Here is a 24,262-nt window from a genome sequence, read left to right as displayed (position 1 = left end):
AAAATCATTTCTCTTTGAGAGTATTGGGTGATCTGGATGTACAAAAAATCTAAATAAGTGAACATGTGTCTTGATCTCGGAAGGTTGAGGGATCACAGATGAAGGTTGTTCTGCACTGGCAGCATCGCTGAAATCAAACCCATCACACCTGAAGAAACTGGATCTGTCTGGGAATAAACTAGGAGATGTGGGAGAAAAACTGCTCGCTGATATAAAAATGGATCCACATTATAAACTAGAGAGGCTGTTGTGAGTAGTGATCATTTAAAATTATGTGCATTTGATAATTTTAATGGTTTTTTTATTATTACTTTATATATTACTTTTTGTGTTTGTTTTGAAATTGTTTAAATGTTTGTGTTTCTAGTGCTAGCAGGATTTAGATTTTCAAGAGATCATCCTACACCTGATGGTATATTTGGATGCTGTTGTGTTCAGCTAATGGATGACGTCAACAGATTCACTGAACACACATCGCGTTAAAATTCAACACACCTGCTAAAGGCAACGATGGAACCATTCAACCTCTTCTTTAAATATTTGAAAGGTTTTATATTAAAACACAGTGTGCTATCTCAGATTGGCAGAGCCAGTGAACTGTGACTGCTGACCAGGTAAACGATTTATTTTGGAAATTTTGGTTCATTTCCCCAACTTGAAAATGCTTTTTCATGGTTGTGTTTTGTACTTGAAAAGTTTAAATCTGAACCTTTATCAGAATATTTAAATATTAAGGTAAAATATAAAGTAAACTGATATATAACAATGAAAACTGAATGGCAGTGTTTTAGTGGCATAATTCACATTCAAGTGTAGTGGGTCCAGGATTTATCAGACTAATAATAATGAAGAACAAGGAGTGTGTTTCTGTTTAATCCAGATCTCAAAACATTACAAATTCATGTTTTTTATATTTAACGACCGACTCAAGTGGGTTCTTGCTTCGCCAAAATGTAAATTGTGAAAAGTGCTATAAAATCAATAAATATGAACTTAAAGTAGAATTAAACCTAGGATGATTGCTTTTACCCAAAGACAGTGCTCAGTTTGTAGCTTTTAGTTTCTTAACAGCTGTAGAAAAGAAACAGACGGTGGTATTCTCAAACTAATTAATGTTGACTGTTTTTGATGAAGAACTGACTGAAAGTTCAAATGTCTTGAGGTTGAAATTTTGTGGTTGCAAAGGCATTCACAACAATAAGTGTCAGATTTGAATTGTACAGACGGCCCATAAACCTTCTTTAAGCTCCACTGATTCTGATGTGTGTGAATTCATAGTACAGTTGGTTAAGATCAGTTGCGGCTCATTTCTCCATGCTGGTGATCTGATCCAGTACTGAAGTGCCGCTGTAGTCGTTTGTCTTCTGAGCCAGCAGCTTCTGTATGTAGTTTTGAGGCAGGCTGTTCTGTTGAGCCCCCAAACACACAACCTACGCACAAAACCAGATGAGAAAGATGAACTCTGGACCTTCAGCACTGTTGCCAAACCAAACGGTTGTAAGCGAGCACCAGAACACGGTGTGACCAAATAGGTGACACGTTAATGTACCAGTTTATGTTTTGGTCTAAAGGTGGAATGTTAAATTGAACCTTTTTGTACTGTGGTGAAGGTAGACATGGCCTAAAATTGTTCATCTTGTACGTCCGGCAGAGCATCGGCCCCTCGTCTGTTTCCACCATCACCTGGAGAGGGCTGTACATGCCCTCATGCACCTGCTCCTGTCTGAAACGCATGATTTATAATACATGCCTGAAATTTGAACAAATCCATAAAGTCATGATGATCTCACTTGTCTAAAGTGGACAGGTTTTCATTGTCTAAGCGCCACACGACCCCCCACACCTCCTCTCCGTCCCTCTCCTCTATTGTGGCCACTCCACCGTGCCAGGTCCAGTCTGTGGTGTCCCCCCAACGCCCGAAATTCAGTCTGTAGTCCTGCAGACATACTTGACAATGATGGACATGTGCTGTACATACAGTACAATTCATTTACCATTGCATTTACATTGTACTGCAATTTAATTGAATACCATGGTAAATATCCAAAGACAAAACGTATTACCAGTGTGCCACGCCGTTGCTTACAGTCATTTATCATTTAAAAGCTTTTGTTTTATCATTAAGAAATAAACTGACGTTGAGACCCAAACAAATGACATTTAAATGACTTTAGTTGTTGCTACTGCTCTGAAATCAAAAGTAAATATCCCGTCATTGTTTTTCTCACCAATATTTACCTCAAATGTATAATAATAAAAGTCAAGAGTAACCAGGTTTATATAAGTGGAAACTAAAAGTAGTTGTAATGGGTATGTTTTGCAGTTATTGTGAAAGTAAAACAATGGCTTTATTTACCTTGATTTTGCCGATGCAGTGAAACACAGCGGACGGGTTGTTTAGATGGAGTCTCTCTTTCAGTAAATTACTGCCATAGGCTAAATACATGAAAAAGCCCGTGGACGACATTTGTAATGACTCTCAAATAATGTTAAGAAGCGTTAACAAACAACCCCACATGTCTTTAATATAGACCGAGAGCTCCAGTACTGACTGACATCCAGTGACGTCACGTCGGCCAACGAATGACCATTCAGAAATGACGCTGCAGCAGTAACAGAGCATTTGGTGCAAACATTATAATCTGATTAAAATAAACAATAAACTCGAATGAACCGAGAACACTTGTTCAGTCACAAAAGGAGAGATGACAAGCCGGTTGGGATTAAAGGGATACAGCTACCTGCACCGGGTATGCGCACTCCAATACCGCATACTTTGAATTACTTTAACAGTTAATTTTTATGTTGTATTATTGTTAGGTTTAGGATAGGTGTAAGCTGTAGCTAATTTATAGTAATTTTATGGAGGGTTTCGCGTCACTTCCGGCCGAAGCTTTATCCCTTCAACGGCCCTGGCCACCCGACAACCCGCGACTACTTCCTGTTTGCGTCTCAAATTTCAAAACAAAAGCCCCACAATCTGTAAAGCGCTATAAACAGCTGGCATATGTAAAGTAATGCCATTAATTAAAACGTTTGCATTCGCTAACATCAAGTAAGGTCATTGGTCTTTATCGAAACACTATTTCCTTAGCAGCTACTTTCAATGCTTTGATACGATTATTTAACCAATCACAAAAGGTTTATTGATTAATGAAGCCAATAAATGTATTAACAATTTTCCCAAACCTTTATAGATTAAGGGTTGTAAATAGCCTTTTGTGAGTGCAGTGTTTTGAATTCTCACCAATGGCTACTATCGCCAAACAAGAAATAGCCTTGGTCTCAGTTCTAAATCTTTTCAAAAGTACGGCTCAAGGAAACGAAGTCTCCTAATTTCTGGGTCTGGTGTCCCTTCCTCCAAAATTTGCACAACACCAGAACTTGAGTATTGTTCCAAATCTGATATATTTCGTTAGCGTTCTGATTTTTGTGCCGCTTTTGAATTTCATCTTGGCATGTTTTATATTTGTAATCTCGTCTGGCTTTGTTGTTGTAAGAATATTAATTAAAACTAATTAGCAAAACAAGAAATACCCTTAAGCACACAACAGGACATCTGAATTGGCAATTTATTGTTAGGAATCTAGAAAATTACCAGATACATCTGCAGAAACAGCTCTGCCTTTTATGACTGGTACAAAAAGTTCAGCATTCCCAAACATAACAGACAAAACGGTTTTCAAAAGAACATTTTTAATGTACAAAATGAATGCAAATCAGAATCACAAAATATTCTTAAAGGATGAACTGAACAAAAAAAATGCTGTACAAAAAGCAAAAGTGTACAGTGGCTTGAGATTCATCTCCTCGGCCCACCCCGGCCGCGACCTCTTCCTCTGCCTCGTCCCCGTCCTCCTCTTCCCCTTCCACGTGCAGCCACTGCAAGAAAGACCAAAACATTCATCAGTTCTTGAAATTTCATCGTAGCGCTTATACTGATAAAAAATAAACTTTAAAAAAAAAAATCCAAAGCATAAATAACAGTTTCAAACTACAAAAGTCCTAATACATTTGGAGCCATTGAGAATTAAGATACATTTCTCAAAAGAGTGGCAACATCTATTGAGCGCCAGAGAAGACATCTTGGATCAAAGTTAGTCATGTCACAACAACACTCACCAGCCTCTCTCTTCTTTGACTTGACTTTGGGTTCGATATCAACCAGCAGCGTGTCCAGTGGAAGACTGTCGGGCAGGATAAAATAGCGGATGTTGTTGCCACGGATACTGAGCGACTCCAGCTGGGTGGGTTCTCTGTTTTTTAGGGTCATCTTCACAGCTTTGAGGTGAGTATTCATACTGACATCCACACCTGTTGATTATATAATTTAAAGAAATACATAAAAAGTCAGCCAAACGTAATCAGTACATATTAAAGTCCTTAAAGGGGAAGTTAACCCAAAAATCAACGTTGTGTGATTTTGACGTTAAACGTGTTCGGAGAACTTCGGACGTTCACAAATGAAGATATTTAGGTGACATCCGAGAGATTTCCAGGCGGCTTCATAGACATCATGGTGTAAGTTTTTACCAGGGACCAGAAAAGTACTAAAGACATCATTAAATTGGTCCAGTGGCTCAGTTGAATATTTTTAATATTTCGACGAGAATCCTTTGTGTGCAAAAAGCAACCAAAATACTGATATTAAAGGATATATTCTCCTCTGTCTTGTCAGTGTATGGCATGCGTTCACGAGAGCACTATTACTTCGTCGTCTTCTTGGACAAGAGCACTTTGACGGATGTGTTTTCGGTTTGTGCGCCGAACACTGCGTGGTGCTTGCCCCTATTGGATGCTGGCACTCTAACGCGGAAGAAAAGTACTCCTGTCCAAGAAAGGGCTCTCCTGAATGTGTGCCATACACCGACAAGACAGAGGACAATATATCCATTAAAGTCGGTATTTTGGTTTGTTTTTCGCACAAAGCATTCTCGTCGCTTCAAAAAAATTCAACTGGGCCACTATGTGCGGATGGACCAATTTAACCACGTCTTTAGTACTTTTCTGGACATTGGCAAAAACTGACACCATGTCTACGAGGAGGCCTGGAAATCTCTCGTATGTCTCCTAAATATCTTCATTTGTGCTCCGAAGGCGTCCGAAGTTCTCTAAACATCTTTAACGTTTACATTTTGCAGACGTTATTTTTCCAAAGCGACTTACAAAGAGTTCAGGAAGCAATAAGTGATATGTCATAAAAGAGCAATAATACAATAGGTGCTAATACAAAGTTACTAGTTTCACCAAAAGCTATAAATGTATATGATAGTGCAATGCAAGTCGCTTTGGATAAAACCGTCTGCCAAATGCGTAAATGTAAAATGCCAGACAACTACCTGTTGAGAGAAGAGGATAAGTGTTTTTTTAACGTCATGTGGGAGAGGAAAGAAATCACAACGTTGATTTTTGGGAGAACTGGCCCTTTAAGTTGCAATGTAATGCAAGTCGCTTTGGATAAAAGCGTCTGCAAAATGGCTAAATGTAAGTTTATTTACACAAGAGGGATTTTTACCAAGTCACGGTTGTCTAAACGCATTGGAAAAGACAAATGGTGAGAAATGAATCACCTGTAATCGTGCCGTGAACCTGTGTGCCATTCTTCAGTTCAATAGTCACCGTTTCGTGGCTCAGTTTCATCAAAAACCTGCAAAATCACAATGAAAACAATTCACGTAAATATCACATCGTGCATCAAGTTAAATCAAACTAAACTAAAAGCTTCGATTTCAATCGCATCTGTAGCAAGTTAACTGAAAGTGTTTGTTTGGACGATTAAAGTCTGTTGTTGCAATAGTTCGTTTTCAGGCCTGTGGCGTACAAACTTATGTCGTAATTGCATAGTTTGATAAACTTACTCATTAGCTGCTTATTAAATGCATAACTAATATAAAAGAACCGAGTAGAAACTAGTAAGGGGGGTCAAACGTATATAATCTACTTTCTCATTCATTTGTTCCCGCCTGCTGCAGCAGCTAACAGCTAACAAACAGCTACATACAATCTAACCTCATCCGTCGAAATCGACAACATATCGTATCGTGTAATGTGATCATATGAACTGAATGATATATTTCAAATGTCTCACCTGACGAGTTTCATGCTGGCGGCGGATCTTCACTTAAATCCTCCACCAAAAAGAGAAAAAATTGTAGCGCGAAACGACAGAAAAGCGTCGGATGCTACTGGATCGGTGCAGGGATTCACTTCCGGCGCGTAACCGGAAGCACAACCGTCCTTCACTACGCGGGGGTCTCTGCTACACAATAAAAACACGAATACAAATTGTGGTTTTTTTTTGTAACATGAAAAAGCATTATATTCAAGAGCTACCATACTCAAATTGTATTGTCTTTATATTTTATATATTAAAATCGTATTTTTTGGTGTTAAACATTAATATCCATTTCTACGAGTTTATGAAATGGTGAAGGTAAACTCCTATGTTCGGAAGTAATACAGATGGAGATGACAACAATTGTGTTGTAAAATATAAAAACATCACAATCAAAGCAGAAGCCGAGGTGGTCGAGCGCAATCTATGACAAAAACAAACATAAAGGTCCAGATAATTATATAAAACACACATTTATACACATTTATTTATACAATAAATGATGCTTTCAAATCCACAGTTTAAAGTTTAATTCAATGTATACTAAGAAAACATTATTTAATAGGGGGAGTTATATTGTTCTCAATCTGGCATCCCGACAGGAGGAAGTGAAATGCGGAAGACTGCGCTCATTGAAACATCATCACGCTTCAAGTGAATCGATGACAAATTAATGAAATTTACCTCACGCGCTTCATTGTGAGGATTCATTTGTGACTGTAAACTAAACATCTGAAGACGACGGAGTGAACGGCGCGTGAAATGTGAAAGCAACACACCGGATATCTTATCAATGATGCCGCTGCGTGGATTTAACGTGACGTGTGTGTATCAGAAGTGATTGACAGCTCATCACATATCGTGGGGTTCGGCTCTGATCTCTGTTTCAGCATGTTCGCGTGCAGCATTGTCTCGTGTTTTCACTGAAGCCGTGAGCTGTCATTAATGTTGTTCAAACATGTTTCCTAAGACCTCGTTTACGAGTCTGATAGTGGGGGTCTTCCTCCTGTATGTACTGCACACATGTTGGGTGATGTATGGGATAGTTTACACGAAACCCTGCGACAATCCGAAGAGTGACAGCTGTATTTCACCCTACTTGGCTGGAAAACCTCGACTGCAGGTAAAACCGTCACGTTTAGCTTTAGATGGATCAGACGGTGGTGTGTGTTTATATATAATGTGGTCATTGTTGAATATATTCATGTTTGATCTATGCTTTAGTATTTACTATAGTACACTATTAAATAATTAGTGTTTGTGAACCTTACTTTAGTGAATAAGAATGTTCAGTTCACTAGTTAATACCACAGAATATACAAATGTAGTCATTTTATAACGAGTATTTTCTTTTATCAGCTGAGCATCTACACAGCGTTGAAACCGAACGCTGACGGTGGACACAGTCTGATCCACAGAGAAGAAGATTTTGACGTAAATATCAGGTTTGAGAGGTTAGTAAATGTGTCTTTGCCCAAGAAGGCACGGAAGAACGGAACGCTGTACGCCATGGTGTTCCTGCACCAGGCCGGGGTGAACCCATGGCAGGATCCGCACCAGGTGCATTTAGTCACACAGCTGACCACATACATGCTGCCCAAACCTCCAGAGATCAGTCTGATCACGGGTCAGGACCAACCGCAGGTGAGGACACGCACACCCTGCATGGTATTCTATGTGTGACGGTCTAGTGATGGTCTGCTTTTAATCCGATTGTTATCCAGAAAGCAGAGCAGCAAAAACCAGGTGCCTACTCAGAGCCGGACCGCCCCGTTTCTCACTGGCGTTCTCGTCTGACCCTGAACGTTGTGTCTGAGAACTTTCTGTTTGACCGAGAGGCTCTGCCTGGAGACGTTCATCGCTACATGAGAGTGTGAGTTTAGTGATTCAAACCACCTGCTTTGACTTTTGTGGATGTGTTCAGAGCGTTAATTCAGTATTTGTGTCTTTCAGATACCAGAGCGGAAAAAAGATGATTTACCTGCCGCTGCTGTTCGTGGATGAACTCAGCAACAGAGTGAAGGATTTAACGGTAAGACATCTGTGTGTAGTTTCAAAACTGCAACTGGTTAGTTCTACATCTGCTCATATTAACTGATATTTAAAGGGCAAGTTCACCCAAAAAAAATCTAAATCTTGATGTTGAAAATGTGTTTCATTTGAAACAGGAGATCAACAGCAGTACGTCCGAACTGCCTCTGATCATCTCATATGATTCCATCGCTCTGGGGAAACTGCGTTTCTGGATTCACATGCAGGATGCCGTTTATTCACTGCAACAGTTCGGTAAGAATCAACTTTTGACTCACAGGGAGATTTTAATAAATGCTTTGGTTTCATTTTTGGTGAATCTTATGAACATTACTCAAACATATGTCTGGGTCACCTTCCCGAAACGAGGTATAAGATGAGGACCAACGCCTTTTTGCTATTTGATATTATTTAAAAATTGAGCACATTTTCCCCAATTTTTACTTTAGTGTAAAAAAGGATTTATGATAGTATTTATACAATGTGTTTATTTTCATATCTGCTGATTTAAATGAAAACGTAATGTAATTTATAAGAATGACCATTGAGAATAATGAGAATTTCAAAATAACTGGGAAGAAAAATTGTGCTTAATTGAAAATAATGTTAAAATGCACACAAAAACCCCTCCTAATGAGATGACCACAGGCATTGTTTTAAAGTTACGGGAATGTTCTTCTCTGCACCTTTAGGCTTCACTGAGAAAGACGCTGATGAAATCAAGGGAATATTTGTGGACACAAATCTATACTTTCTTGCTCTCACCTTTTTTGTGGCAGCTTTCCATGTAAGTGTGTGTGTGTGTTTAAACCAGTAAGTGTGATATTGTGCGGTGAACGAGGGTTTCTGTATTCACGGCACTGAAAACGTTTTCTTTCCAGCTTCTGTTTGACTTTCTGGCCTTCAAGAACGACATCAGTTTCTGGAAACACAAGAAGAGTATGGTTGGGATGTCCAGTAAAGCAGGTGAGTGTGATGAACAGACAGGACAGAAGATCATTTACATGCCTGGCAGAAATGCAAAATATTCTGATGACAGAGTTTGTGCTGATATGCATCTCTTGAACTTAGAATTGAAAACAGGTGATGTGTTTTTCTGTGTGTATCAGTGTTGTGGAGATGTTTCAGCACTATTGTCATCTTCCTCTATCTGCTGGACGAGCAAACCAGTCTGCTTGTTCTGGTCCCGGCTGGAATTGGTTCTTTGATTGAGGTACAGCTCACATGACACACCTTTACATGTCCTTTTGCTTCAATGATTATGATGGACTAGGGCTGCACGATTATGACCAAAATCATAAATGTCGATTTTTCACCTCGATATTGTAATTGCTATATTACTGTCCATTAATAGATTTTACTTTGAAGATTTGAAATGTTTTATAACTTTTTGTGATGCAGCTGCATGCCATATTCTTCCTATAAACATCAGAGAGTAATTGATATAACGTAAATAACTATTATAATTATGGGAGTTATGTTGTCAATTGAAAATCCAAAACGAATAGCTAAAGGACATGTCGACGTATTCATCCTCTGATCACCACTGTATACATAAACATCATTTCTTTGCTCTTGTTGATTTAGGTGTGGAAGGTGAAAAAGGCTTTTAAAGTACACATCATTTGGAGGGGCTTTACTCCCACAATCCTGGTAAACTGTTTCTTTCTTCAGTGCTGTGAATTTACTTACCAGTGGTTTATGATGATTGTTCTTTAACTGTGATTCGACGCCTATTATTTATTGTATTCTTCAGTTTGGGAAATCTGATGAGTCTGAGAAGAGAACGGAGGAATATGACACACTAGTGAGTTTCGCTTTCATTCCCAATCCAGTCTTTTGATGTATATCACCATTACTTTGCATTGATGAATGACTGTGCTTTTCACCATCAACCAGGCGATGAAGTATCTTTCATATGTGCTGTATCCCCTATGTATTGGTGGGGCCGGATACGCCCTGGTGTTTGTGAAATATAAAAGGTACGCTGTCACTTTAAAACTGACATCACGCACTACTGAACATAATCAAAGTCTATATTGAGAGGTCTGTGTTGGATTGAATGTTAACATGTGAATCTCTTTTTCTCTTTGAATAGTTGGTACTCTTGGCTTATTAACAGTTTAGTCAACGGTGAGTCCCATTAAGAACTGTATCTCTTGAAGAGTCTCTAATGATGAACAAAACCTTGTATTGTTTATCCTCATTTTTATTTGAACAGGAGTTTACGCCTTTGGATTCCTCTTCATGTTGCCACAACTCTTTGTAAATTACAAGGTTTGTTCAGATTTATGCAGCTTAAACAGAAAACGTAGATCAAAACCTGGCCTCCAATAGTTTTTAATGTGTTGATGTGTTTTTACAGCTGAAGTCTGTGGCTCATCTACCCTGGAAAGCTTTTATGTACAAGGTAAGAGCGTTTCCTGTTGCTCAGTGGTAAAGCGTGGCGCTAGCAATGCCAAGGTCATGGGTTCGATCCCAGGGGATTGCACATACTCAGATACAATGTATAGTATAATGCAATGTAAGATAAAAGCGTTTGCCAAATGCATAAATGTAAATGTAAGAGCACAATAAATCTGCAATGACATCTGTATGGGCTCTTTTTATTAATGGTCTGAAATAGCAGATAGGAAGCAAATGTTATTTTTAATACGTTCTTTAAATCTGCTTGTCCTCTGTAGGATCATAGAAGCCTTTTTTAATTGAGAAAGAAACTGTTTTTCAATTAAACAATTCAGTTATTTTAAATGCTTAAGTTGTAGTTATTCTTGTGTATAAAGAAGGATTTTGAATCTTGATTTGATTTTACTTAATGCATCTACATTGATTTATTGCTTAGTGTGGATTTTGTTTTAATAAATGTAAAAAGCGTTAATGCACAATGTCTGTCTTCAAAAATCATTTTTGATTTCTGCTGTTGGCCAAAATGTTGGTGTATGTGTATGATTAGTCTGTATATTTGAAAGCTTTCGTGTTTCTCAACAGGCTTTTAATACGTTCATCGATGACGTTTTTGCTTTCATCATCACCATGCCAACGTCACATCGATTGGCCTGTTTCAGGGATGATGTGGTCTTTCTGGTTTACCTCTATCAAAAATGGTGAGGAATCTCCCTTTACATCATGTTATAATAGAAGAAATCTTCAAATGGATACGAAAGAGACATGAGATGTTGATATTTTCCAGGCTGTATCCGGTGGACAAAACCCGAATAAATGAATACGGATTGTCTTACGATGAAAAAGAAAAAGAAAAAGCTCATAGAGATTAACATCATCACAACAGAACGGCATAACGTTATCATGGATCCACCTGCCGCGTTCACAAACTCTGCAGAGATGGACAATACTATGTTTGTCAAGGGAACAGTTTTATTTAAATCGACCTCTCTAGTGATCCACGTTAATGATGCATGTGTGCTCTGAAATGACCAATGTTTTACGGTCAACGTGCCTGAGACACATACCGTCCGTCCAGCGCTGTTTAAGCGCTTACTGTATAATTTGATGTGTTATAGGATAAGAAGGACATTTATGAGACGTTTAGTTAAATTTTACAGAATGTATTTTGATGGGACTGTGAATTCAGTCTCATAGTATTTGGAATTTAAGACCATATCGCAAGGGTGCCAAAAGACCACAGTTTCAGATTCATGATCTTAATTTTAATAACATGACTGATGTTTGTGTGTTCAGAGAGACTGATGCATTATGTTTGTTTTTGTGTTCCTTATTCCATCAAAAGTGTTTCTGTGATTTAACAGCATAATTACAGACACTTTATTAAACAGTTTATGATATATGTCTGTCTCTTTTATTTTGGGTTGCTTCTCTTATAGTGTATGTATATAGATATATCACTGCTGTCCTTCTGAAACCGTGTATCTCAAATGTTATAGTACTTATAGTACTGAGTCTGTGGCAGCTACGTCAGGCCAAATCTATATGTACATATGAAGAGTTTTGTTCCAAAATGAGATAATTTTCAAAAATCATGCTTTTTTTTAAGTTAACATGTTTTTGTTGTGTCAGCTAGCTGTATTTTTTGTTATTATGGCTCGAATCAAAACAAACCATCTGCAGTTTGATTGATATTAACTGGAAAGCACAATAAAAATATTTGTTATCTCATTTTGGAACCAAACTCTTCATATATGTATATAAACAATATAATTCTATATTATAATAGTATTATTGTTTACATATAGTTACATACATATGCACATACACAATATGTATTTAAAAAAAATCTAAAACATGTGTATATATAATACTTATTATATGACTCTCGTTTATTAACTTTATTGTAATTGTTTTATATTAAAAGTCTTTTATTTGTATTATAGTTTTGCCCTCATCGCTGACAGGCCAATCAAGGCGTTTGATCCCGCCTTCCGAAGTGACGTACGCTGGTATTTAAGACATCGCCCCGCCCAAGCCGGCCCTTTCCGTTCTCTCGCGTATCTGTGCCTAAGGTGCTCGGTTCTTCTCACGAAGCTAAGGCCTGTGAATCCGGCGACTAGCACCGTTTAAATTAGGCATCCACGTCTGAAACATTAACCTATTGAAAGAAAAATGGCGTCTGTTTCCGAGCTGGCTTGTATTTACTCCGCTCTCATCCTCCACGATGATGAAGTTACCGTCACGGTGAGTATGAGGCGGGAGTCTCTCTCCGGTCTCGAGCGCCATTGACATCCGGGAGACTGACGCTTCGACACCCGCATGTATTTAAATGATTGTTCTTCGTAAAGTGCGTTTATATATCGATTATATATATGTGTGTGTGTATAGTATATCTAACTCGACCGCGTTAGGCTTGTATATGTGATTTATCCGCTGTTTTCTAAACTTCAGTTTTTAAATGAGTTGAGATTGATGTGTGGTTGGCGGCGCGGTCATACACAGACGCACGTGTGCGGTTCACAGATTGTTTTACACTTAAATTTGACGCATTTAAGACTTCAGAAATAAATCTCTTTTAATACTTTAAAGTTAGTACTCATGAGTGACCACGATAGAGTGATATAGCGCATCTTTGGTCACTAAGAACTCGTGCAAGGTACCATGAAGTGACCCCAGGTGTTTCATATTCTGTTCTCTCATCTTTAATCGTGGTTATGAGTTAATAAGATATCTTGCTTAGATTTATATTGTGCTGTTCTGTGTGTTTGATGGGTTTTTGGTTGTTTTACAGGAGGACAAGCTCAACGCTCTCATCAAGGCTGCTGGTGTGAACATTGAGCCTTTCTGGCCTGGTCTTTTCTCTAAGGTGCGTCACCTGTTTCTTTCTAACACTCAATTAGTGTCAAAAAAGGTCAATTAACGTTAAATGTGCATTCAGTTAACCAAGTGTATTGTTTCTCAATTAAACGTTAAAGCTCAGATGCTCTTAAGTAGGGATGCACTAAGAAGTAAATGGTGGCTGAAAACGAGGTTTCTTTAACATTTTGGAAGCCGATAACAGATATATTGGCCGATATACTGTATCTATACATTTACAGAAAGATTGATACATTTACATTTAGTCATTAAGCAGATGCTTTTATCCAAAGCGACTTACAATGAGTTTGAGCAATAAGCGACATGTCATACAAGAGCAATAGTACAATAGGTGCTAATACACAGTTACTAGTGATACCCACACCAGATATAAATAAACCTGATCACATCGCGTTGGATCTTTTATAAAATAACGCAGTATTGGAGACATCTGGATGCTTCAGTGTGACTGGCTCTGGTGTGTTTTGTAGCGATACAGCTGCTGTGTATTTGAAGGACTTTCTGAAAAGGATTTGAAAAGCCTTTATTTATAGAGCTACAATGCTGACTTGGCCAAACATGCACTTAAATACATACATTACATACAAAATACTTTTAAAAGGAAGTGCTGAGCATCAAACAGGAAGACAGTCGCGGTAATTGTGCCCTCCATGGAGACGTTAAGAAAAAGGTGGATGGCCACAAGTCTAGTCAAGACAAGGTCTCAAGACAAAGCATTCAGACAGCAGTCTGATTAAAACAATATGCTTTTGTTCCAATAAGTTCAAATATCATTCATAAATACTGTTCCTAAATCAACAATGTTTTGCTTATAGCATTAAGCGAATGATCACGACAGAACTGTACTGGGTTTTAACTGCGCAGCTGATGTTTAAACTGAGGAATTGATCAGATTTATCGTTATGTATCAGCCTAAATGTAATTATCGGCGGATAACATTAAAAATACACATTTATCGACCGATACGATTTGGCCGATAATTTATCGTGCACCCCTACTCTAAGTATGTGCGAATGCCAGTGTTGGCTTTGTGTTTGAGTGATGACATTTCTCCTGTGTTCAGGCTCTGGCAAGCGTTGACATCGGCAGTCTGATCTGTAACGTTGGTGCTGGAGGCGGAGCTGCTCCTGCGGCCGCCACCGCTGCCGCAGCAGCTCCTGCAGGAGACGCACCAGGTAACTGCTCCTGTTTATATTCACATGTGTATGAATCGGATCATTGAGTCAGAAGGTTTCGGTGATGTCTTCCAGCTTTGAGTTTCTAACCTACTCGTTTGTCTTGCAGCCAAAGTGGAGGAGAAGAAAGAAGAGAAGAAAGATGAGTCCGAGGAGTCTGATGACGACATGGGCTTCGGTCTTTTTGATTAAAGCAGTTCTTTTAATAAAAAATGGAAACTGTCAATGCTGTGCGTATGTGTCATTGCTTGGGTGGAGGGCTTTGTGAGATGTAGAAGAGACTGACCACATGATGTCTTCGTTGAAATCTCTCTGCATCTTATAAACGGTCACTGGGTGGTTTTACATTCATATCAATGTCAAGTGAACAACAACCTTTATTCAGCATGTCATATTGTGTTTATTTTACGAAAGTTGGGTGATTCTTACAAACAAAAGCTATTTAGATTGTTTAAGGAACTGCAGGGACCCTTCACAAACCATTGTGTTCAATTTGGCTTATTATAGGTATTGTTCCAGATTTTAAACTATTATAATCTATTAGATGCATTTCCCATATTTGGTTATTTTAGCAGTTATATCTATTATTCCCGGTACACTTAAATTGTAAAAAATCAATAAATAAACACTAATTTCCCCATCCTATAGCCCTGTAAGGAGGACTTTTATCTGGAAGTACTTCCTGTCGGTAAAGGTCCTTGCAGTATCCGATGAGGTCGGGATTAATCTGAGGGATGGTCAGTTTTGCTTTATTTTATCTTAATTAAGTTTAAATGTAATGTGTCGCGCTTGTGTGTGTCGTGTTACGCTCAATACTTGTAGGTTTGACTCATTTAGGCGCTAATTTACATTTACAAAATTTCACTCGTGTCGTAATTTTTCGAAAATATAAATGTCCTTAGGCTTTCATTTGACTGGTTATAGTATAAAATTACATACCAATATATTTTATTATAAAGATAGGTCAATACACTTTTAAATCAAGAAAATTGTCCTCAGTTCAAAATTTTTACGAGCGGGAAAAAACGTAACGTTACTCCAATGCATAGGACGTAGCTACTGTAAAGCCTATTTAGCTTTATATTATGAAAACTGTAATGGCTTTGACTTCCAGACTGAAGAGCAATGAAAACAATCCACTACTTTATCATCATGTCTCTTTCTAAATCAGTTCCTCCTCATTTCCAGCGGATGGCAGCAGAACACAGTCTTTACTGCGACAGATTCCAATATTCTTGACATCTAATAGGCCTACACTTCAGATTTACAACTGATCATATGTCCATAAACATGCCAAACACATGACACGTGGGCCTTAAAACACTGTAAAGAAGTCAGATTTAGATGATCCATTCTCATCCATTCTGCCGGCACTATACTGTAAAAAAGCACCGTCCTTCGGATGAGACGTTAAATGGAGGTCCTGACTCTCTGTGGTCAATAGAAATCACAGGATGTCCTACGAATAAGAGTACCGGTGTAACCCAGGCATCTGGCCAAATTCGCCCATTTGTCTCTATACATTATGGCCTCCTAGTCATCCCCATAGGTACTAGTTGGCTTCGCAATCTCCTCTCCATCAATAAGCTGGTGTGTGGTGGGCATTCTGTCGCAATATGGCTGCCGTATGGCTGCATGTGGCACATTGGTGGAGTTTGAGGAGATTCCCTCTTTCATGTAGAGTATGGATGCGCAGACGTGTATATTTTGGCAGATAAAGAGAACCAATAATTCTTGAACATTGTAGATGTCGGTAACATCAACAATGTTTCGCTAATAGCTGTAATGATCATGACTGAGCGACAAGAACGTACTGTACTGTATTTTAACTGTGAGCAGTATGAAGCTAAAGTGGTTTAACCAGAGGAAATTATTCATAATTTATCGGCTATCATATACCTGCCTAAATCTTATATTCAAACTTATAAAATGACCATTTATCGGCCAATATGAAATAGCCGATAGTTTATCGCGCATCCCCAGGAGTGCTTTGAGTACCCAGAAAAGCACTATATAAATGTAATGAATTATTATTATTAATATTATTAGCTCTACACTGTCACTCTGAACAAGTTATGAACAGTGACATTATGATTCTTTATCAATAATGATCCCATTTGGGTTAGGATTAAATTATTTTGGTATGATAATTGTATTTAGTTATATATATATATATATATATAGACACAAATGTAACTGGAGGCTAAATATTTTACCATGTGTTTTGTATTCTCTGCTGTCTGTCTTTTCTTTAAACTTAACTTCTGCTGTATTATTTGACACTTTGCTACGAAACATCTGTTATGAACCGAAGCATTAATGAATTTTTGATCCAGATCAAGGCTTCAGGAGTTAGCACATTGTCATTAATCTATTCTGTTCTGAAGGCTTTGTCATTTCAGAAGTTTTATGTTTGTCATTGTGTTTAACAGATGTAAAGAAGACCTCACCGTACCCAGAGATCTGCTCTTATGAAGACGTAAGTAAATCTTTCTGTTCTCTGATAGTCAAGTAGATGTCAGATGTGGCTTTCTCACTGTGCAGGGGTTCAGTCTCAGAATAGTTATTTTCCCAAAGGATAAGTCACACCCCAGAACACAGATAGCACAGTTTCTCTCACCAGTCTATTACACCTACATCATACTTCTGTTCCAATCCTTTAACACACACTAAAGGACTACCAGTGGTGTGTGTGTACAAGTTCGACAATACTTTTTACAATGACAAAGTACCCCAAAAAACATGCCAAATCATGCTCTGTTTCAGAATGTCTTTGGGTTTTTGTCCTTATAAAACCTGAAAACACACCATGTGTGTGTTTTAAATGCATTAACTGAAGCAGTGAGACAAATTCAAAACTTTTATCTCAATATATAATATTTATGGTTTTTTAGTCTTGCAATATATCATATTTTTGGTTTTATAGTCTTGCAATATATAATATTTTTAGTTTTATAGTCTTGCAATATATAATATCTATGGTCTTAAACGTTTATTACCAGTCATTGTTTTAAAAACATTCTACTAATAGTCTAAAACTTAATGTTTAAATTTTATGCTCTAAAAACGGTTTAGCTTACAGCAAATAATCCATTTTGATAAAATCATCTTCCTTTTGGTGAGCGACGTTTGCGTTGTTGCGTTTTTTTCAAAGAGTTTAATGACTATTTGTTATGTGCCATCAGAAATTTGTCTGGATGCTACTTGCTAGTCAACACAATGACGCAATCGAGTCTAGAACTCTTCGCACAGTGCCAAAGACTTCAGGAACAGAGAAACAGACAGAATGTATAAAACCTTGGATTCACGTGTCTAACTGTTAGCTACAGACACCATCAGCCTGCTGCAGGAGAAGGGTACGTTTACCAGTAAATTAATATCAACAATGACATGATATAAATGTAAATCTGCGTCTTATTATTTGTCTTTTGAAGTTATATTAGTTCAAGTACAAAGTCTTTATTGTCATATGCACAGTTCTCGGTATAATGACATTCTTACTTTTCTTTCCACTGTGCTTAATTCTTATTAAATAAATAATAAATTACAAACAACTCCATACAAAGAGGGGATCAATGGCAATAATGCAGTTTTGGATTATATGATGAGGATGAATAAATAATGACAGAAAGTGAATTACTGCTTTTAAAACAGTTTTTACTGTTATATTACTGTTTATATTAAAGTATTAAAGAAATAGTTCACCCCCAAAAATTCTGTCATTATTCCCTGTTATGTGGTTAAAAATCTGTATACGACTCTCTCTTCAGTGGAAGATGTTTTGAGGAATGTCTGAGTGTTTTTTTTGTTCATATACAGATATATTTTACAGTACAATACTATGCACTCTAACTATTTACGTATCAATTGTTTAAAAAAACCCATACTGAAAGAAAAGTTGTCCCTAATCTTCTGATATGTGGTGTAATAAAGAATGTCCTGTAAGGGGGACTTTTATCTGGACTACTTCCTGTGTGTAATGCTTGTTGCAGGTGATGGTTAATCTGAGTTATCGTGGTGAGTTTTTCGTTTGAACTTTTGCAAAATTTCTTAAAGTTTAATGTGTCGCACTTGAGTCAGTAGTGTTATGCTGAATACTTGTAGATTTGACTAAAATTTGTTATAAACGGGGTCTAATTTAGATGTCCAAAATTTCCTGCGGCAGTTGTGTGGTCAGTTTTTGAAAGTTAAAATGTCCTCAAGCTTCCATTTTACTGGTTATAACATAAAAATACATCAATATATTTTATTTAAAAGATTTATTACAGTACTTCAAATCAATACAAAATCAAGTTTCGTAAGATATCACGCCGTGAAATGATAATAAATAAGTTTCAATAGCAATAAAAATGATTTTATTCAACTCTGAATGTCTGTGAACCTGGCTGGTGTGCAGGGTGCACATAAAAATTATCTGAGATTTCATAATCTGGTCTTGAAACTTTAAACCATATAGATGTAGCTCTGGTTTTGGTCTCATTACTGAAACTCTTGGTTTAGATTTGAGTTTTGGCTCAGATTCAAGACCAGAGTTACTTCATCGACAGGTTAGTACAGTATCTTCACCATTGCAGAAAGTTCATAAGGAATCCAACAGCCGCATAGCCACCGCACACAGTGACTCAGTGTGTGAAATACATGCTATCATTTGAGCATTTCCACTATTTCTGTTATAACGGTAGGACTGAGTCTTAGACTGGGAAGCAGTTTAACAGAAGGTCTCATCCAAAGTGACATACTGTATCGTTGAATTTTAATAGGGTCAAACGCTCCCTAGTGATCATGAGTGGTTGGTGCTTTAATGTGCTTTACAGTTTCAGTTCTTGTTGTAGTTCTCTTCCGTTTCTGTGTGTTTTTATGTACCCAGTTGCATTTTAAACAAAAGGGCAAAAATTCCCAATTTTAATTGGGAAACAAACAAATGTCATGTCAATATTTTTGGGAAACTTCCAAAGAATTGATATCTTTAAAAATGGTTTACTGGTTTAAGTTTGTGTGTGTATTTTCTACCCAATTGAATTCTATTTTGCATATTTTATGCTTACATCATTTGTTCTTTAAAACACTCTTGAGTTTTTGACTGATTTCAACCTCTGGCTCTCCAGAATGCTGTAGGTCTGTCATAACCGGGGCCATCAGGGTCAACAGTTCAGCCCAGAGGGGCCACCATCTGCTCTCATTCAGTTAGACCGTTTATCCCACTGTGCTCATGATGTTTATGAATATTTCACACCCAAACATTTTATAAGTGCTCGCTAGTGATTTATTGAAATAAAAAAGTTCTGGAGTTTTGTCATTGGTGAATCCGGACCGTCTGATCACCCGTTTGGGGTTTATTTTGCACTATAATACCTCTATAACTTCTGTCTACAATTGTGTGTGTTGAGCGGAGTCGTGTTATCCAGTTTGGAGGTTATCGAGTGTGTAGCGTTCATTCCCTGGGTGACGGAGAAGTAGCATCCCTGGTTCCCCAAACTCCTGGAGGGATGGAGGGATGTTGTTTTTCTTATTTTCCAGCGGTTTGGACCCTATTGGGACGTCTAAATCTGTCGAGCGCTCCTCAAAGTGCCAGTGCATTGATTTCAGCCAAGGCGACTTTCCAGCTCGCCAGCTATGGACAACACACTCCCTGTATGCACACACACATATGAATGTCTTCACACATTTCACTGGAACATGTTTGTGGTCATGTCAGAAGCTTTAGTGCTGCAGTGTGTCTCATGGGACGCCACAGGGGGGCGCTGGTACTGAACGACGCCCTTCGACCCACCGTTCTGATCCAGAATGATGAAATAGTTTATAGTATCTACTGTATAGCAGTGGGTCTCAATTTGTGGGTCGTGACACAAAAATGGGGTCGTGGTCAGCAGGGGAAACAACTGAAAAAAATAAAACTAAGCATGTCATCTTGCGAGCCAAAGCTATACTCATAAGTTGTATCAATGTGTTACATCAAACAATTCATCAGTCACTTGGTAGAATGTTCAATTTAACAGACGTCATGTTTTTTTACATCCCCTTAGAACATTTTGAACCATGAAAACCATTTAAACCATTGGTTTAATAAAGTTTTACTTTAGTAGCCGTAGGTTTTTGTATTCATCAGTAGCAAAACCATAGTAACCACAAATTTACTGTGGTCTCACAAAAAAAACATGGTTACTATGTTTTTACTTTTTTTTACATAGAGATTTAAAGAAAACTAAGGAGAAAAACTGTAAAGATATTAGTAAAACAAACTTGTTGAGTTTTTGAGGCCTGAACACATCCCAAATCATCAAATCCACTTTATGATCATATTTAAACACTTCAATGTTTGATTTTAAAGATGCTTTTATATCTTACGTGTTCGGTCTCATTTGGTGTCCAGTATGTGTGTCATGCAAAATGTATGTGCGTTAGTGTTTGGTTTTTGTGTTCAGGTTGGTCTCCAACGGTGGACCCCGGACCCTCCCTTGACGGTGAGGGGTGTCTAAAATCAATTCAGTGTTAAGTGCAGGTCTGAGCGGGGGACAGATTCAGGCCCCCACACTGTTATTCATGCACCACTGACTCAGATCCTACACCCACACACACACAAATACAGCTGGACAATCTGTGTGATCACGACCCAACACAATACACCTGACCTCAGATCTGACTAAATCAGAGCGCCTTAATCTCATCATCCAGAATAGACTGATCTTGCAGTCTGATCTCCTTCTGTCTGAATTCACATAGACGGCATGTCTATAAAATTCAATACGTTCTTGGATTTATTGTAGATAGTTTGCTTGTTATAAAATGTTCATCAGTAATATGTATTAATGTTCTAAAATCGTACTTCTAAAACCGGTAATGAGTCAGTTAAAGCTGATGTAATGAAGGTTTTGATGTGGTTTAATACAAGAAATATCCCTTTTGCGATGAATGGTCCTAGTTAAATTGACCTTTGGCCTTTACATCCCTATCAAATTCTCTCCTCAAAAACATGTGCTGGTGTTTTAAGATGAGAGGAAATGTCCCACAATACATCCCACAAAAACTTGTATTAAGCCCTTCCTTCATTCTGACGCAGAATAAAAATAAAAATTATATCATTGTATCTTGTCAAAACTTTGTTTCGTCTGCAGAACACAAAAATATATATTTTAAAGAGCATTGATAACCAAGCAACATTCAACCCCAATGACTTCCATTGTATGAATACAAAACCACTGAGACGTTTCTCAAAATATCTTCTTTTGTGTTCCACGTTCCACTGAATAGAGTTTGAATATGACTAAGAAAGAAAAATGTGTTATACGTGCCATTTCATGTTGACTCATAGAGATGATTTTAAATCGTATCTGCTTAATGATTCCGTGCATACAGTGGATTTGAGACAAAATATATATATTTTTAGATACAGCTTATTTGCATATTTTCCCTACAGAATCCTTCAATTTCATGATGCTGGGATCCATCGGCTTCAAACAGCCCCAGTGCATGTCAGAGAAGACTGGAGTGAATGTTTGGAAATCCCTTCAGGTGTGTGATAGCTCAGGATGAGAGCGTCATGTCTCTGTCTGCTCGTTCACATGCAGAGCGGAGGTAAAGCGTCTATTGATTACTGTTGTTCCTACATTAATGCCTGTTACATTGACTTGTTGTAAAAGAACAGGTCCTGTCCTCCCAAAGCTCATGTGTGTGTGTGATCCATTAGCTAAACCAACCATCAGACATCCTCCAGGAGGACTCATGAGGAATTCCCTCGCATAACAGGGATTCGACTTTCTTTCAGAGGTGAAAAAATCTAATGAAAAACACGTCTGGCACTGTATGTCAGGAGATTGCATCATGTAGTAATGTATCAATCTGACCAATGTTTTAGAAAACATTTTGGGAAAGGCATGAATTATTAATTCAGGATGTAAAACTATATAAAAGAGTATTTCGTCCGATTTTGAGGAAGTTGAGGAAGCGATCACTGTGATACCAGCTTGCATCAGCCATTTTCAATGTTGTTAAACGTGACATCCTAAATGATAAACATGATTTTTACAGATCTATCAGAGGGCTAAACGTCATGATTATTTAGTTATTTGATTAAATGAATCGTGTTTAGCCATTCTGAGACATTCTATTGGTCTTATTTACAATCGTATTTACAGATTCATTTTAATAGATATGCACACAAAGCAAGTATTAACTTCATGTATTGTCCCAGGCACTTGCCATCACTAAATTGAATATAATTATACCAGCAGCTCTCAGCCTTAAAAAATAACACTGAATACTTTCAATCTGATCTGAGATCTGTGTGTTTCTTCTGTGAGGCCTTGTTCCGTTGTGACAGATCAGTTCTAGTTCCTTTGAAAAGGCCTGACATCAACATTAATATATCTAAAACTGCTCGTGAACGCGCAGCTTCTTTCCCGTCTGCCATCAGCAGCCGCCCGCCGCGCGCGTCCGCGCTCTCCACGGCGCAGATGCTCGTCACCGGCAGGAGTTCGTACACGCTGCGCGGGGCGGGTCGCGGTGATCCGGTCTGGGATTCGCTGACACGGGTGGTGAAGGAGCACGGAACATTTTTAGCCCCGCTACCCCCATCAGTACCCCCGCCCGGGGCAGATGATCTCCGCGCCATCAGGAGCGCAGCATCATTAGAAGGTGTTAATTGGAGTTAGTCGGAGTCTTCGCTTTCTGTCAAGAAGTCTGACAACAGAATTCATTAGACTTAAAAATACCGCGGCATCGAAATGAATTCAAGAGGGATTGTGAGCTGACAGACAGAGCCGAGCTCGGAGAGGGGCCGGTTCTCATTACAGATGCCAAATCCGTGGCCCATCTCTCGTGCGTCTTGCTCAGGAAGTTTATCATATTTTATTTGTAATTTCACACTTGCATTGCGCTTCTCCGAACAAGACAGCAGGAAGGAAATCATTTGCCACCTTATTAAGAAAATTTCACGTGTCAACATTTTGGACTATGCTTTTAAAACGGAGCGTGTCATTATGATCCCTTAACTGTATTCATAAAGAAGGTGATATTAAAATAGATTTTGTGTGATCCAGTTTAACGTCCCTTTATAACCCGTTTTTGGTGTTCAATATCCCGACAACGACGATGCATTGGTTTTATCAAGAAACTAAATTCAATCAAATCTGTCTAAATTAATCTGATGTTTCAATCCGTAAATTATTATTGAAGATATGCGTTCGATTTTTAGAGTGAAGAAACATTAACTTCAGGGATTTATTTAGCACAAAAGTACTGTTCCTGTTCAAGTAAACACCATCATTTGATGCTGTTAATATTTTGTATTCTTCTTGGACGTATTTTTCTGGTGCGCTTTTACGAGATAAAGTTATATTTCTCTTCAAACGGAGCTAAATGTGTGGAGCAGTTAAGGAAAAAACGTGTCGCTTTTATTGAACACGGAGAAAATATTTGGCCATAAACAGAAGTGAAGAGAGCAAATGAGGAACTGAAGTCACAGCGCGTTAAAATCTCTCCATCATCCAAAATAACTCCGGAGAAAAGACCGTTTAACGCCGGAGAAAAACTCCTGCTCAACATAAAAACATTCAGATAAAGAACAACGAAATGCAGTAAATTAAATTAAGTAATTGCGGTTTGATGGTAAAATAAGATTCGTGTTTAAGAAAACACAACAGTAACAATGAGCCGATTCATT

General features: G+C 38.0%; 4 protein-coding genes across 4 annotated transcripts; 2 read left to right on the top strand and 2 right to left on the bottom strand.

Moving 5' to 3' along the window:
• Positions 1-430: 430 nt before the first annotated feature.
• Positions 431-3,076, bottom strand: ggcta (gamma-glutamylcyclotransferase a). Its single transcript, XM_079484324.1, has 4 exons — positions 2,357-3,076; positions 1,791-1,936; positions 1,591-1,723; positions 431-1,430 (listed from the first exon to the last, which is right to left on the bottom strand). The coding sequence occupies exons 1-4, from the start codon at positions 2,465-2,467 to the stop codon at positions 1,305-1,307; spliced, it is 516 nt and encodes a 171-aa protein (XP_079340450.1). The 5' UTR covers positions 2,468-3,076; the 3' UTR covers positions 431-1,304.
• Positions 3,077-3,521: 445 nt separating this feature from the next.
• On the bottom strand, positions 3,522-6,359 carry snrpd1 (small nuclear ribonucleoprotein D1 polypeptide). The gene is made up of 4 exons (XM_079484326.1): positions 6,089-6,359; positions 5,571-5,647; positions 4,123-4,314; positions 3,522-3,882 (listed from the first exon to the last, which is right to left on the bottom strand). Exons 1-4 carry the CDS (start codon positions 6,100-6,102, stop codon positions 3,803-3,805), a joined length of 363 nt encoding a protein of 120 aa, XP_079340452.1. The 5' UTR covers positions 6,103-6,359; the 3' UTR covers positions 3,522-3,802.
• A 348-nt stretch (positions 6,360-6,707) lies between these two features.
• Positions 6,708-12,279, top strand: clptm1l (CLPTM1 like). The gene is made up of 16 exons (XM_079484322.1): positions 6,708-7,238; positions 7,475-7,759; positions 7,840-7,988; positions 8,069-8,147; positions 8,284-8,401; positions 8,839-8,933; positions 9,028-9,112; positions 9,256-9,359; positions 9,734-9,799; positions 9,903-9,953; positions 10,046-10,128; positions 10,245-10,279; positions 10,368-10,423; positions 10,512-10,556; positions 11,135-11,250; positions 11,337-12,279. The coding sequence occupies exons 1-16, from the start codon at positions 7,074-7,076 to the stop codon at positions 11,419-11,421; spliced, it is 1,617 nt and encodes a 538-aa protein (XP_079340448.1). The 5' UTR covers positions 6,708-7,073; the 3' UTR covers positions 11,422-12,279.
• Positions 12,280-12,592: 313 nt separating this feature from the next.
• Positions 12,593-14,830, top strand: rplp1 (ribosomal protein lateral stalk subunit P1). Its single transcript, XM_079485695.1, has 4 exons — positions 12,593-12,796; positions 13,344-13,418; positions 14,493-14,604; positions 14,714-14,830. Exons 1-4 carry the CDS (start codon positions 12,725-12,727, stop codon positions 14,794-14,796), a joined length of 342 nt encoding a protein of 113 aa, XP_079341821.1. The 5' UTR covers positions 12,593-12,724; the 3' UTR covers positions 14,797-14,830.
• The last annotated feature ends 9,432 nt before the right edge of the window (positions 14,831-24,262 follow it).

This window comes from Barbatula barbatula (genome assembly GCF_947034865.1).
Source record: "Barbatula barbatula genome assembly, chromosome: 21".
In the NCBI taxonomy this organism is placed as follows: domain Eukaryota; kingdom Metazoa; phylum Chordata; class Actinopteri; order Cypriniformes; family Nemacheilidae; genus Barbatula; species Barbatula barbatula.
Note: the sequence above shows the minus strand (reverse complement) of the source record. Positions and strands in the feature narration are given on the sequence as shown.

Excerpts from the sequence above, each read along its gene's own strand:
- clptm1l (XM_079484322.1), top strand. The coding sequence starts at position 7,074 with ATGTTTCCTAAGACCTCGTTTACGAGTCTGATAGTGGGGGTCTTCCTC. Across the intron at positions 9,800-9,902 it reads GCTTTACTCCCACAATCCTG|TTTGGGAAATCTGATGAGTC; the intron begins GTAAACTGTTTC and ends TGTATTCTTCAG. Across the intron at positions 11,251-11,336 it reads GTTTACCTCTATCAAAAATG|GCTGTATCCGGTGGACAAAA; the intron begins GTGAGGAATCTC and ends GATATTTTCCAG.
- snrpd1 (XM_079484326.1), bottom strand. Across the intron at positions 4,315-5,570 it reads GGTTCACGGCACGATTACAG|GTGTGGATGTCAGTATGAAT; the intron begins GTGATTCATTTC and ends TATAATCAACAG. Across the intron at positions 3,883-4,122 it reads GTCAAAGAAGAGAGAGGCTG|TGGCTGCACGTGGAAGGGGA; the intron begins GTGAGTGTTGTT and ends TCTTTCTTGCAG.
- rplp1 (XM_079485695.1), top strand. The coding sequence starts at position 12,725 with ATGGCGTCTGTTTCCGAGCTGGCTTGTATTTACTCCGCTCTCATCCTC. Across the intron at positions 12,797-13,343 it reads ATGATGAAGTTACCGTCACG|GAGGACAAGCTCAACGCTCT; the intron begins GTGAGTATGAGG and ends GTTGTTTTACAG. Across the intron at positions 13,419-14,492 it reads GGCCTGGTCTTTTCTCTAAG|GCTCTGGCAAGCGTTGACAT; the intron begins GTGCGTCACCTG and ends TCCTGTGTTCAG.
- ggcta (XM_079484324.1), bottom strand. The coding sequence starts at position 2,467 with ATGTCGTCCACGGGCTTTTTCATGTATTTAGCCTATGGCAGTAATTTA. Across the intron at positions 1,937-2,356 it reads ACTGCATCGGCAAAATCAAG|GACTACAGACTGAATTTCGG; the intron begins GTAAATAAAGCC and ends GTATGTCTGCAG. Across the intron at positions 1,724-1,790 it reads AACCTGTCCACTTTAGACAA|ACAGGAGCAGGTGCATGAGG; the intron begins GTGAGATCATCA and ends CATGCGTTTCAG.